Source organism: Myxocyprinus asiaticus, chromosome 24 (assembly GCF_019703515.2).
Source record: "Myxocyprinus asiaticus isolate MX2 ecotype Aquarium Trade chromosome 24, UBuf_Myxa_2, whole genome shotgun sequence".
Taxonomy (NCBI): Eukaryota; Metazoa; Chordata; class Actinopteri; order Cypriniformes; family Catostomidae; genus Myxocyprinus; species Myxocyprinus asiaticus.
The window spans coordinates 33,060,569-33,075,131 of NC_059367.1; the positions used below are offsets into that span (position 1 = coordinate 33,060,569).

Sequence of the window (14,563 nt, forward strand, 5' to 3'; positions counted from 1 at the left end):
TGCACAGCCGTCATCACGACCACCGTCCACCACTCTATTTGGCAGGTTTGGTGCTTCAGCGGTGGTCTCCCCGCCCCTGAGCGCCCAGCTGTGGCACAAATCCACCCCCGATGTGATAGTCTCCACGGGTCACGAGGACAGGCCTCTTCCTCCCCCGTCCCAGGCTGTTCTGGGGTGGTCACAAGGAGCCAGGTAAGTACTTCGATGTCCCTGAACTCAGCACGGCCACGACACAGTGTGGCACCTCAGGCTCCACCCCGCAACGAGGCCCCACCCGCCGATATGTCTGACGAGATTGTCCCTCCGGCCGAGATGAAGAAGGGGTTTTACAGCTCCTACTTCATTGTACCGGACAAAGGTGGTGGGTTGCGGCCAATCTTGGACCTGCGATTACTGAACCGGGCTTTACACAGACTCCCATCCTAGATGCTGACGCAGACACACTCTAGCGAGCGTCCAGCATCAAGATTGGTTCACAGCGGTAGACCTGAAGGACACGTACCTACACGTCTCGATTCTACCTCGACACACACCCTTCCTGCAGTTTGCATTCAAGGGTCGGGCGTATCAGTACAAGGTCCTCCCTTCCGGACTGTCCTTGTTCCCTCGCGTCTTCACGAAGGTCGCAGAGGCAGCCCTTGCCCCGCTAAGGGAAGTGGGCATTTGCATCCTCAACTATCCCGATGGTTGGCTAATCCTAGCTCACTCTCGGGATGTGTGGTGTGCACACAGGGACTTGGTGCTCTCGCACCTCAGCCGACTAGGGCTTCGGGTCAACTGGGAAAAGAGCAAGCTCCTCCCGGTTCAGAGCATCTCTTTTCTCGGTTTGGAGTTGGACTCAGTCTTGTTGACGGCACGCCTCACGAACGAAGACGCACAGTCGGTGCTGACCTGTTTGAAGGCGTTCAAACCGAAAACAGCGGTTCCACTGAAACTCTTTCAGAGGCTCCTCTGGCATATGACATCCTCAGCGGTGGCCACCCCGCTTGGGTTGATGCATATGAGACCGCTTCAGCACTGACTTCAGACTCGAGTCCTGAGATGGGTATGGCACCGCGGGACACATCGTGTGGTCATCACGCCAGTCTGTCACCACCTCTTCATCCCTTGGACCGACCTCACATTTCTACGGGCAGGTGTTCCCCTAGAGCAGGTCTCCAGGTGCGTCGTGGTCAGGACAGATGCCTCCAAAATGGGTTGTGGCGCTGTTTGCAATGGGCATGCCGCTGGCTTATGGACGGGCCCGTGGCTGTGTTGGCACATCAAATGCCTCGAGTTGCTGGCAATTCTGCTCACCCTGCGGAGGTTCCTGCCGTTGATCAAGGGCAAGCACGTTTTAGTTCGGACAGACAACATGGCAATGGTAGCATATGTCAACCGCCAACGTGGTCTGCACTCTCATTGTATTTGCCCACTGTCTCCTTCTCTGGAGTCAGCAGCACCTCAAGTCACTGCGAGCCATTCACATCCGGGGCAACCTCAACACTGCAGCGGACGCACTGTCATGGCAGGTTACCCTCAGAGGAGAGTGGAGACTCTGAGAGTGGTCCAGTTGATCTGGAGTCAATTCGGACAGGCACAGGTAGACCTGTTCACCTCCCAAGAATCCTCCCACTGCCCGCTCTGGTACGCCCTGACCGAGGCACCTCTCGACATAGACACGCTGGCACACAGCTGGCCCCCTGGCCTGCGCAAATATATGTTTCCCTCAGTGAGCCTACTTGCACAGACTCTGTGCAAGGTCAGGGAGGACGAGGAGCAGGTCATCCTGGTAGCACCCTACTGGCCCACCCAGATGTGGTTCTCGGACCTCATGCTCCTCGCGACAGCCCCCCCCTGAGGAATTCCCCTGAGGAAGGACCTACTTTCTCAAGGACAGGGCACCATCTGGAACCCGCGACCAGATCTCTGGAATCTCCATATCTGGCCCCTGGACGGGTGGTAGACATGATCACTCAGACTAGGACCCCCTCTACGAGGCGCCTGTATGCCTTTAAGTGGCATCTGTTCAATAAGTGGTGTTCTTCCTGACGGGAAGACCCCCAGAGATGCGCAACCGGATCAGTGCTTTCCTTCCTGCAGGAGAGGTTGGAAGGGCGGCTGTCCCCTTCCACCTTGGAGGTGTACATTGCTGCTATAGCAGCACACCATGACACAGTGGATGGTAAGTCCTTAGGGAAGCATGACCTGATCATCAAGTTCCTGAGAGGCGCCAGGAGGCTAAACCCCTCCAGACCGCGCCTCGTTTCCTCATGGGACCTCTCTGTATTTCTTCAGGTTCTACAGAGAGCCCCCTTTGAGCCTTTGCAGTCAGCTGAGCTTAAGGCACTCTCCTTGAAGACTGCTCTCCTGACTGCGCTCACTTCCATCAAGACGGTAGGAGACCTGCAAGCATTCTCTGTCAGCGAAAAGTGCCTGGAGTTCGGTCCGGGCTACTCTCATGTGATCTTGAGACCCCGACCGGGCTATGTGCCCAAGGTTCCCACGACTCCTTTTAGGGATCAGGTGGTGAACTTGCAAGTGCTGCCCCAGGAGGATGCAGACCCAGCCCTGTCGTTGCTGTGTCCAGTGCGCGCTTTACGCATCTATTTTGATCGCACGCAGAGCTTTAGGATCTCTGAGCAGCTCTTTGTCTGCTTTGGTGCACAGCGGAAAGGAAGCACTGTCTCCAAGCAGAGGATCGCCCACTGGCTCATTTATGCCATAGCTGCGGCATATCACGCCCAGGACGTGGCGCCCCCGGTAGGGCTACGAGCCCATTCTACCAGGGGTGTAGCGGCCTCCTGGGCCCTGCCAGGGGTGCTTCCCTAACAGACATTTGCAGAGCAGCGGGCTGGACAACACCGAACACCTTGCAAGGTCCTACAACCTCTGGGTGGAACCGGTTTCGTCCCGGATACTGGCACGCAATACAAGTGGATAAGCCCGGGATAGCCGGCAGGGTGTATCGCTTGCACATAGCGCCTTTCTCCTCCTCTGATCTGAAGACGTGCGCCATTAATTCCCAGTAGTGTTCACAAACTACGTTCCCTGGTTGACTTCCTCCGAGCCCTGTGGCAGTCGAGTATTCGGAGAGATTCGCTGCCGGCCCTGTACACGTGCTAACTAAGAGTCCTGTTCTGGGGTATGTGCTCCGCATGTGGCGGTTCCCTGTAAGGTAACCTCATGCGATGTATATCTCCCGCTAATTCATTTCCCTGCTGGCAAACTGTGTCTTCCTTGGGCAGAGCCCCCTCTGCCACAGTCTCCATGTTTGTAGTAACTCCTCCCCCGTTGGGTAGGATCTACCATGAGACTTCTCCACATGATCGGCAAGACCATGTGACGTATTTTCCACTTAAATATCCCCCCCTCTCTCTGGGGAGGTGTTGTCTTCGCGGTGTCCTCCCCTTGGGAGGGACACCCCCGACTAGACCTGGTCGGCCCAGTCGGATAATCCCCCTTTTTTTTAGGGAGTGAAAAAAAGAAGGGGAAAAGAGGCCACGACTGGGCTAGCCTGTCTCTATCTTTTGGATAGTCGACTTGTCCCCAAAGGGCCGTTCGACACTCATAACCATGTTGGGGGAGGTTACGTGTCGGCCTGGTGTGCTGGCTACGAGGCACACAGTTGTCTGCCCGTCACACCGCCAGTTCACGTAGCACAGTTCAGCCAGTTGCGGCGTTTTGTATAGGGACCCCTAGTGTCACTATATCGACACAACGTCTCGTTCCCTCCATCAGGGAACGGAGGCTACGCAAGTAACCATGACGTTTTCTCAGGAGTAAAATATGAGAAGCAGGATACATATGCTGCAGTATCCATTTGTGCTCTAATTGTTCTCATTTATGTACAGGAGAAACAATTGAGATATTAAATATATATATATATTTGTGATTTTTTTCTTTCCTGTGGGCAGTGTCGAGTGTCCCAGTGTGTGACATGCAATACTTCATCTTAAATTTTTATAATTATACATGCATTTGTTTTGACCACATATTCATTGAAAGGCTACATGCAATATTTGTAATTTTAAAAAATGCAGTGTCTTGTTTAAGTGAACTGCGAAAAAAGCTATAAGCGGATTAAAAATGGTGAAAAAAATAAAATAAAAAATAAATAAATTGGTGACCAGATACAGCACCTTAAAGGGAGCTCTCATCATTTAGTCAACCTCCTGCCATCAGATGTGTAAGACTTTCTTTCTTCTGCAGAACACAAACAAAGATTTTTAGAATAACATTTCACCTCTGTAGGTCCATACAATGCAAGTGAATGGGGTCCAAAACTTTGAAGCTCAAAAAAGCATATAAAGGCAGCATAAAAGTAATCCATATTATTCCAGAGTTAAATCCATGTCTTCAGAAGAGTGAGTAAATGATTAGAGAATTTTCTTTTTTGGGTGAACTATCCCTTTAAATACATACTTCCTCTGATGAATTCATATACATTATATAAAAAATAAATAGAGAAAAAAAAGGTCATGGGCATATTGTTTGTCCCATAAACGTTTCAAATACACTGGCGGCCAGAAGTTTGGAATAATGTACAGATTTTGCTGTTTCGGAAGGAAATTGGTACTTTAATTCACCAAAGTGAAATTGAACTGATCACAAAGTATAGTCAGGACATTACTGATGTAAAAAACAGCACCATCACTATTTGAAAAAAGTAATTTTTCATCAAATCTAGACATGCCCCATTTCCAGCAGCCATCACTGCAACACCTTAGCCTTGAGTAATCATGCTTGAAATTGCCAAAAAACTGAAGATTTCATACAAAGGTGTACACTACAGTCTTCAAAGACAAAGGACAACTGGCTCTAACAAGGACAGAAAGAGATGTGGAAGGCCAGATGTACAAATAAACAAGAGGATAAGTACATCAGAGTCTCTAGTTTGAGAAATAGATGCCTCACATGTCCTCAGCTGACAGCTTCATTGAATTCTACCCGCTCAACACCAGTTTCATGTACAACAGTAAAGAGAAGACTCAGATGTGCAGGCCTTATGGGAAGAATTGCAAAGAAAAAGCCACTTTTGAAACAGAAAATCAAAAAGAAAAGGTTAGAGTGGGCAAAGAAACACAGACATTGGACAACAGATAACTGGAAAAGAGTGTTATTGATCTTAACCCCATTGAGGTTTTGTGGGATCAGCTAGACTGTAAGGTACGTGAGAAGTGCCCGACAAGACAGCCACATCTATGGCAAGTGCTACAGGAAGCGTGGGGTAAAATGTCACCTGAGTATCTGGACAAACTGACAGCTAGAATGCCAAGGATCTGCAAAGCTGTCATTGCTGCACATATAGGATTTTTTTAACTCTTTGAAGTAGTTTAAGATTAAGATTAACATTTTTTTCAAATTGTAATTGTAATTTGTCACGTTATTAATGTCCTGACTATACATTGTGATCAGATGACACTTTGGTGAATAAAAGTACTAATTTCTTTCCATAAGATCAAAATCTGTACATTATTCCAAACTTTTGGCCACCAGTGTATATTACATTTTAATATAATAAATTAAAAGCAATAATACACTGAAAGCAAGCTACATGTTACAGTAATTCTATAGCTTTTTAGATAAGTATTTATATACCATCAGCAATATTTTGGCAAGTAGTGGTCTTCTGTTTTCCTCACATAGATTCACTGTAAATAATTTGAGTTTTTCTTTCTGATTCAAAGAACAGTTCTATTGTTTGTTTACTACAAACAGTTTGAAAGTTTGAATTACCATTGTTTTTTTTTGTTCTTGTTTTTTGTTTCCATCATATTGTAATATTTACATACTCAATTGTGATTGTTCTTTTTCTTGCATTTATTTGCACACTGAATTGTGATTCTCTTTCTTGCTTGCAGTTTACTACTTGTAGTTGTCCCTGTATATTAAGCTGGGATAATAGTATAAGTATTTTAATATCGGAAACATTACACACATCACCTTTAAGGACATTGAACAATGTAGCCAATGAGAGGATCCAAATGTACCATGTAACTGATTATTAAATGAACATGCAATTATGCCTACCTGACATGATATGCACATGAATAATGCATGACACCTAGTAACCTCTCCCATTGTACAGCATTTATGTATTCACAGCAATATTGTTCACAGAATTATCTCATTTCATGTGCATTTTGTACACACACACATCTGCTCACACACTCACTCTTGAGACCAACCTTAAATTAGACAGACTATGCATTTCTCTTCTCGCTTTAAGTGTCCTCTTGTCGAGCTGTGATTGACTTGTGGTGGTAAGTAATTCACTCTAATCATTCCAGTAGGCCCCTGGCTGTGTGAGTTGTGGGTGAATATATCAATGCACACACACACAAACACACACAAGTGCACACACACACACACACACACACACACACACACATACACACACACACACACAATGCAGTAAAACTCACAGTGCAGGACCTCAGAGGGGGAATCACTGGGACTAATGTTCATGTTATGATGTATTGGAAGATTTTGCTTATCAGACTCTTAATTAGAGAAAGTGGAAGGAGGAAGGATGTGTGAGTGTGTTTGGGTTGAGTGTGGTATCACACAGAGTAGGAGAGTGAGAAAGAATTGGAGATTGATGTTGTGTTACAGTGGAGCTGTCCACAGCCTGCAGAGAGAGGACTGTCAGATTTTAGAGGCTGGATCGCTGTAATTGGTCTAGGCTGTTCATAGCATTGTTAACTTGTCAGTCAAGGGAGGGCAGAGAGGGGATAATATGGCATCTTAATCTGGGACTGCGCACACACACATTGATCTGAAGGCTTTTGTGTGGGTCAGTGATCTGTCAATAATTCTGAATGTTATTTGGACTTACAACAGATAGCTTGTGACCCTGATTGATCCTGCTTTGGTTTTGTTTGGAGCTATTTTCATTAGTGGTGCAAAAATGTCTAAAATGTACGTTATTTGAAATAAACTTGTTAGAACTGTTGTTTAAAAGTAATATCACACACAAATTTGTGCTGTTGTACTGAATATCAGCACAGCTGTGATTACCTGCCGCGTGTCTGTGGCCGAATCACAGCCATGCTGAAATTCAGTACAACAGCCCTTGTGCTTGTGTGATATTGCTTAATTGCTGCTTTAAATGTGTCCCTGCCTGTCCACTGTCAACCACAGGTACAACTAGGCAGCCACGAGACGGAGAGATCTCAGGAGTCGACTATAACTTTGTCTCGGTTGAGGAGTTTTTCTCGCTTGAGGAGTCCGGGGCACTGCTGGAGAGTGGCAAGTTTAAAGGTCAGCCCATATTCATGACACCATACCTTAAAAATCCAGGTATTTTTGTGATTGTCTTGGTCATACAACACATATAACACGTTATACAACATGAAAACACCAGCAAGTGTCAAGACACAGATCAATAAATCCCCTTTTCCATCCAAGTTGCAAATGTAATTTATGCAAAAAAACATATCGCAAAAACAATGTGCGAATAAAGCCGCGTGTTCAAAAGAACAAAATCATCACTTCTGGAGAAAGTGTAGCTACTGTGATTTTTTTATTTATAAAATACAAGCAGTTTAGATCACAAAGACAAAACACTCTAAATAACATCGTCTCATGTCTGTGACAGCGCATCACACAGTTCTGGGAGCACTCTGTGTGTGCGTTCGTCCTTCCTTATGTCTTTACCATCTATCATCTACAATATATTTATCAAAAAGTGTCAATAAACCTGCTCTTCGGCACAGTTCAAATTTGTATTTGACTTGTTTTCTCTGCAAACTTTTTGCAGGCTTATTATGGTTATTATACCAGTGTTGTCAGTTTTTACTGCTGATTTGAAATATGTTCTTTGTTTGTAATATTGACCAACTGTTTTGGAGGTTTCTGCCTTTCTAGATTTAAGTAGATAGGAGCTGCACTTTCATGGCTAGAAATAGCTTCCCTGGAGTGTTCCAAAGATGGCCGTCAGTGGACTGACTTGCTAGAAAGACTTTGGTACAGGTGAAAGTTTTATATTGATTCATCAGGTGTTAAAAGGAGTGCTTATGAGATTTGCCAAAGTTTGCAAGGCTCGTGGCATTGTTTGTTTAAAAAAAGTGTGTGGCAGTGGGGGCGTGGTCAAGCATCTCTCCGGAGAGAGAGAAAGTGGTAAGGGTGCTTACACCTGAGCTAAATTATGTCTAACACCTGTCTCTAATTTCAGTGAGCACGGGGAGAGTGGCATAAAAGAGCCACACCGCCAGTAGATGAGAGAGAGAGCCTGGGTCCCAGAGATCATATTGTGAAGCCGAGAGTTTATTATTGTGAAGTTGAGAGTTTATTATTGTGAAGTCGAGAAGTTATTATTGTGAAGCTGAGATCAGTGTGGTTATTAAAAAAAGACCTTACCTGTGAGTAGAGCAACATGCCTCCCGTGTCCTCCATAAAGACTGTCCACTACACTGGTGCCGAAACCCGGGAAGCAATTTTTTTGGTTGAAGATGGACGGAAGTCGCCCCGTAGAGTCCAACCAGTTGGCTGAGATCCTCCAAGCCCTCGCTGGCCTACATCAGAACCACCAGCAAACCCTGCTTGAGCTCAGGCAAGACCAAGATCACCAGTTTTTGGAGCTCCTACGGGCTCAAGCAGAGGACCGGCAGGCGATCCGGAGCCTCCTCAGCTAGGAGGCATCCCCAGCCACGACCCCAGACACCCAGACGCCGTTGCCCCCGCCTCGGTTACAGAAGATGGGGATGGTGGACGATCCTGGATCTGTTTGAGCGCACCGCTGAGATCTGGGGCTGGCCGCTTGGCCAGTGGGCAGCCCGACTTATTCCGCTGTTGTGCGGGGAAGCCCATTGAAATTCAATACGTTCTTGATCTTAGAGCAAAACTCCACACTTTGGGGCAGCTAACACAGGAGAATTTGCTCCAAGCTCAAGAACAACAGCGCCGACTGTATGACAGGGGAACTCAGCTAAGGGAATTTGCACCGGGAGATAAAGTGCTTGTATTGCTTCCCACATCGAGCTCTAAATTACTCCCCAAGTGGCAAGGACCCTTTGAGGTCACACGACGAGTGGGAGATCTCGATTATGAGGTTAAACGAACCGATAGAGGGGGCGCACACCAAATATACCACCTCAATCTCCTGAAAGCGAGATTCACAGCAAACCCAAAGAAGTGCGCGATTGGGCAGGTGGAGGTACGGTATCTGGGGTTCCACTTGGGCCATGGGCAGGTGCATCCCCAAATTGACAAGACAGCGGCGATTGCGACCTGCCCGATGCCCAAGACCAAAAAGGGGGTGAGACAGTTCCTGGGGCTGGCTGGCTATTATAGAAGGTTCATGCCTAATTATTCGGACGTCACCAGCCCGCTGACTGATCTCACTAAAAAGGGAGCTCCAGACCCGGTCCAGTGGATGGAGCAGTGTCAGAGGGCGTTCACGCAAGTTAAAGCCGCACTTTGCGGGGGGCCACTTTTACATTCACCTGACTTCTCTCTCCCTTTTGTTTTACAGACAGATGCTTCAGACAGGGGGCTGGGGGCTGTACTCTTGCAGGTGGTGGAGGGGGAGGAGCGCCCGGTGCTGTACATTACCGTAAGCTCTCGTTGAGGGAAACTAAGTACAGCACCGTGGAAAAGGAGTGTCTCGCCATCAAGTGGGTGGTCCTCACTCTCCGATACTACCTGTTGGGGCGGGCCTTCACCCTCTGTTCCGATCACGCCCCACTCCAGTGGCTCCACCGCATGAAAGATACCAGTGCGCGGATCACCTGTTGGTATCTGGCTCTTCAACCATTTAAGTTCAAGGTGGTCCACAGACCGGGAGCGCAGATGGCTGTCGCCGACTTCCTTTCCAGGAATTGGGGGGGAGTGGTAGGCAGGCCGGATGTCTCCCCGGCCTGAGTCGGGTGGTGGGGTATGTGGCAGCGGGGGCGTGGTCAAGCATCTCTCCGGAGAGAGAGAAAGTGGTAAGGGCGCTTACACCTGAGCTAAATTATGTCTAACACCTGTCTCTAATTTCAGTGAGCACGGGGAGAGCGGCATAAAAGAGCCACACCGCCAATAGACAAGAGAGAGAGCCTGGGTCCCAGAGATCATATTGTGAAGCCGAGAGTTTATTATTGTGAAGTTGAAAGTTTATTATTGTGAAGTCGAGAAGTTATTATTGTGAAGCTGAGATCAGTGTGGTTATTAACAAAAGACCTTACCTGTGAGTAGAGCAACCTGCCTCCCGTGTCCTCCTTAAAGACTGTCCACTACAAAGAGGTTTGCAGGCATTTTGAACTTTCACACACACAGCAACAATCAGTTGTGAGCGCTCTTCTTGCGCATGCGCAAATGCGCATGAGTAAGATAGCATCTGGGTATGAAATACCTCAGTTGGCATTTTGTATAAAGGATACTGTCGTAAGACAGGTATCATTACTTTTGTATTGTATTATCGAACTTGTACCGAAGTACTGGTACGTTTGACATCACTACAAGATGAGAAAAATATTCAGGGCTTTTTTGAAAACATTCTGGGATTAATTCCTAGAAACCCACCCCTAGTGCCGCTCATGCTTTTCTGTCAAACTGCTTACATTTTAATACAAAAGAAAGTGTCTCTCACTTTTCCCCTCTTTGTTCAATTAATTCAACAATGCACAACTTTTGCTGAATTGGTCAGTGTCCCTTTTTGGATTACATCCAAATTTTGATGGCATATTTGTCTGATGGAGAATCAAGTAATTGCAAAAGCGCTTACACAATTTTTACAGTAGTGCCTCCTCTGCTGAAAAAGTCCCACAAAGCTGGTGCTCCAACCAGGCTTTTTGACTAGCCTAACCAGCAATATTTCTTTTCTCAGCCAGCTTCATCTGAAAGACCAGCTAAGTTTTGTTGGTGAATAGCATGACTAGGCTGGTCCATTAACTAGACCAGCACCAAACCAGCTCTGGTGAAAAACAACCTGGACCCTCATGGATATTCATGCCGGCCTGAGCTGGTCTTTTCAGCAAGTGTCAACATATGACCTGATTACTTAGACTTATATTCAGAATCAGAATCAGAATGAGCTTTATTGCCAAGTGTTCTCACATACACAAGGAATTTTTTTTGGTGATAGGAGAAACAAGTGCACACAGAACATTACAGTGAGACACAGAATATAAAACAAGGTAAGAGTATAAATAGACATACAAATAATAGGACATATAACATAGAATGGTGTATGCACATGTGCAAGTGGTAATGTATGTGCAAGGTAGGGTTATGTACAGTTATTGAATTAAATATGTGAATTTACAAATGTACATGAGATAAGTATTTACATTATTGCACTATGGGAGAGTCCTGAGGCAGTTTAATTGTTCATGTGGAAAATGGCCTGAGGGTAAAAACTGTTCTTGTGACTGGATGTCCTGGCACTGAGTGCTCTGTAGTGCCAGGTAGAGGGCAACAGTTCAGAGATGGAGTGGGCAGGGTGTGTGGGGTCCAGAGTGATTCTACCTGCACGTTTCCTCACGCTGAAGATGTACAGGTCTTGGAGGGTGGGCAGGGGTCACCAATAATCCTCTCAGCAGTCCTGACTGTCCATTGTAGTTTCCTTCTGTCTGATTTGGTGGCTGAACCAAACCAGACAGTTATAGATGTACACAGGACAGACTCAATGATGGCCGAGTAGAACTGTGTCAGCAGCTCCTGTGGCAGGTTGTACTTCCTTTGCCAGCTGAGGAATTTCAACCTGCCACAGGAGCTGCTGACACAGCTCTGCTGAGCCTTCTTCACAATGTATATGTATATGTGGGTGTCCCAATTCAGGTCCTGAGGGATGGTATGACTCCAATGCTGCCACAGTGGATACACTTAGAATAAACTTCATTTTTATACTAAATATTGAATATCATTTTCCATGACACAGGTAATATACCCTCTAAAATAGGAATATCAGTGCAAATGTATTGCATTTTAGTATAACAAACTATTTTAAACATCATGGAACAGAAGCTTATTCCTTTCTCAGCATCATTATTGTCATCTCTGTGACACGTATGCCTTTAGCATTTGAGTTATGGCCCAAAGGGGCAGGATCACCTATCTTGCCTGATTAAATTAATAAAATGAATTAGCATAAAAAAATGCAGCTGCATTTACAGAATGCCATAAGCGTCTAATTCTCACCTTGCCGACACAGGCATATGATTTACTTGCCACCGCAAAGGCAAATTACTCAATGAATAACAGATGGGGATTAGGAAAAGGGTTTTAAAAGCTGTTGAAAGAAGGTCTGCAGATATAGTATCATTCATGTTGTATAGTATTCCATCCTTAGTGGCGTGGATTTTTACACTTTAAAACCATATACAATGGCAAAATATACAATGGCATTATAATAGATTATCATGGAGGTGAGGGTGTGGTCGAGCGCCAATTTGTGAATGGAGAGCGAGACCGAGATAGGTAAGGAGTTACACCTGTGGCCAATTTTACTAACAGTTGTTCTGTGTTGCAGTGAGAGGCAACAGAGAGATAAAAGGGAGCTGAGAGCCACAGAAGGAGAGGATTGACACGTGCCATTCTGTGTGTGTAGTTTTGTTGTCAGCACTGAAAAGGGTAAAAAGAAACTGAATAAATATGGAGAACGGAGAATTCACCTGGCTCGCCGCCTCCTCATTTAAGTGAAAAGCAGGAACTTACAATTATTATGTGCTACTAAAGTGACCTTGATAACCTGCTTGTGTTGTTTCTAATGGCTAGTCTGTTAAAAGAAAAATTCTCAAATTCTCTGAAAATTCTCTCATGATTTACTCCCCCTCATGCCATCCCAGATGTGTATGACTTTCTTTCTTCTGCTGAACACAAACAAAGATTTTTAGAAGAATATCTCAGCTCTGTAGGTCCATACAATTCAAGTGAATGCATTGTGTGTGAAAAGTCAGGCGCACACGCACACACACACCGGTGCTTGTCACTCCTCTCTCCTTCTGTGGCTCTCAGCTCCCTTTTATCTCTCTGTCGCTTCTCGGGTCACTCTCTCTCTCCCAAACTGTTGCACTGGTGCGCCTTTTCAGGTCTCCCTCTGCCATCACTATAACAAGAGACAGGTGTTAGAGATAATTACAACCCAGGTGACAAGCCTTACCGCTCTCCCTCTCCCGCAGACAGACACATGGCCACGCCCCGATCCCCACAGTTATATTCACCCTTATTGGAACGCCCAAAGGTCAACGGATGTAGAAAGTCCCGCCTTACAGGTAAAAGAGCCAATCAGCTTTTAGATTCAGACATCATCTGTCAAACTCATGAAAGTGCATGCGTATTAGATATACAAGCTGGGTAAATAGTGTTTTTTAGCATAATCTGATGTAAAGAAGCACAAAATTTATTATACCAGTGTTGTCAGATTCAATATTCTTTATTTATGTTCAGCAGAAGAAAAAAAGTCATACACATTTGTGATGGCATGACGGTGAGTAAATGATGAGAGAATTTTCTTTTTTGGGTGAACTATCCCTTTAAAATGAAGCTATTGATTTCACTCTGCGATACATAATATCTCATATTCATCCCTTAAACGGGGGATTTTGAATGCTAAAATTCTGTCATCTACTTACCCTCATATTGCTTGAAGCATTTATGATTTTTTTTCCCTGTGGAACATATAAGAAATGATTTATCAGAATGTCCAGGCTAATCTTAACAATGAAACCCATACAATGAAAGTGGATAGTGGCTCTAAAAATAACCATAAAATGAGTCCATACGACTCAAGTGCTACATTCAGTGTCATACAATATTTTGTGTAAGAAACAGACTGAAATGTAAGTTGTTGTTCACTGAACATCAGTTTTTAGTATATTAGACAGAACAATTTATTTCAAAACCTAAAGCAACTAAACCTGACCAGCCTCTTCTCATCTTCACTGGATTAGGGAACTATTATGGAACCCCTCGTCCAGTCCACATCAGCGCTGATAGTCCCCCCATCACCTACCAGGAGCACCGGAACCTGCTGAGAAACTTCTGCACACGTTGCAAGTCCCTCAGCAACCTGGAGAAAGCGGGTGAAGAGGGGTACAATAGTGAGGAGGACTCAGGTCTGGCAGGTAGGCAGAGCAGTGATCAGGTATGCTTTGTGTGTTCTGTGTGGACAGGTGGATGTAATGACCAGACCCACTTTGAATTTGCAGATATATGTCTGTAGAGTCCATATGGGCCTGGTAATGACTAACACTGTTTCTTAAACAGCCACAATGCAATGAAGCGATCAGCGCCATGCTGAGTAGCTCTGCCCACAGTCAAATCTCATTGCTCCAAAATCTCGATCCTCATAAATGTACATTTAAACAAAAACAAAAAAATTATTTTGATTGGTTGTGACAGTGTCACTTCATGCGGCAGTTCTGCATTTATTATGGACAAATGAATTGTTTGTCGTTGGAAACTTGTTTCATACACATTGTAATACATGAAGGTTTATGCTCACCAGCACCAGCAATGATATGATAGTAAAACAATAGAGGTGACATTGTAGAAGCCCTGGTAGTAAAAACCATGATGCTGGCACAGAAAATTGCTATAGGTGACTGAGATGAGTGGTGCACACTGAAAAATGCGGGAAAACGCTGGTTGTCTGATT

At 45.4% G+C, this 14,563-nt stretch overlaps 1 protein-coding gene across 1 annotated transcript in view; it reads left to right on the forward strand.

Annotated features, from left to right (window-relative positions):
- Positions 1-14,563, forward strand: part of LOC127414634 (membrane-associated guanylate kinase, WW and PDZ domain-containing protein 3-like) — a 171,909-nt gene that overhangs the window by 61,471 nt on the left and 95,875 nt on the right. Inside the window, exons 4-5 of the mRNA XM_051652813.1 lie at positions 7,126-7,245; positions 13,857-14,030. Of these exons, the coding sequence (XP_051508773.1) occupies positions 7,126-7,245; positions 13,857-14,030 (294 nt within the window). The remainder of the gene's footprint in view (positions 1-7,125; positions 7,246-13,856; positions 14,031-14,563) is intronic.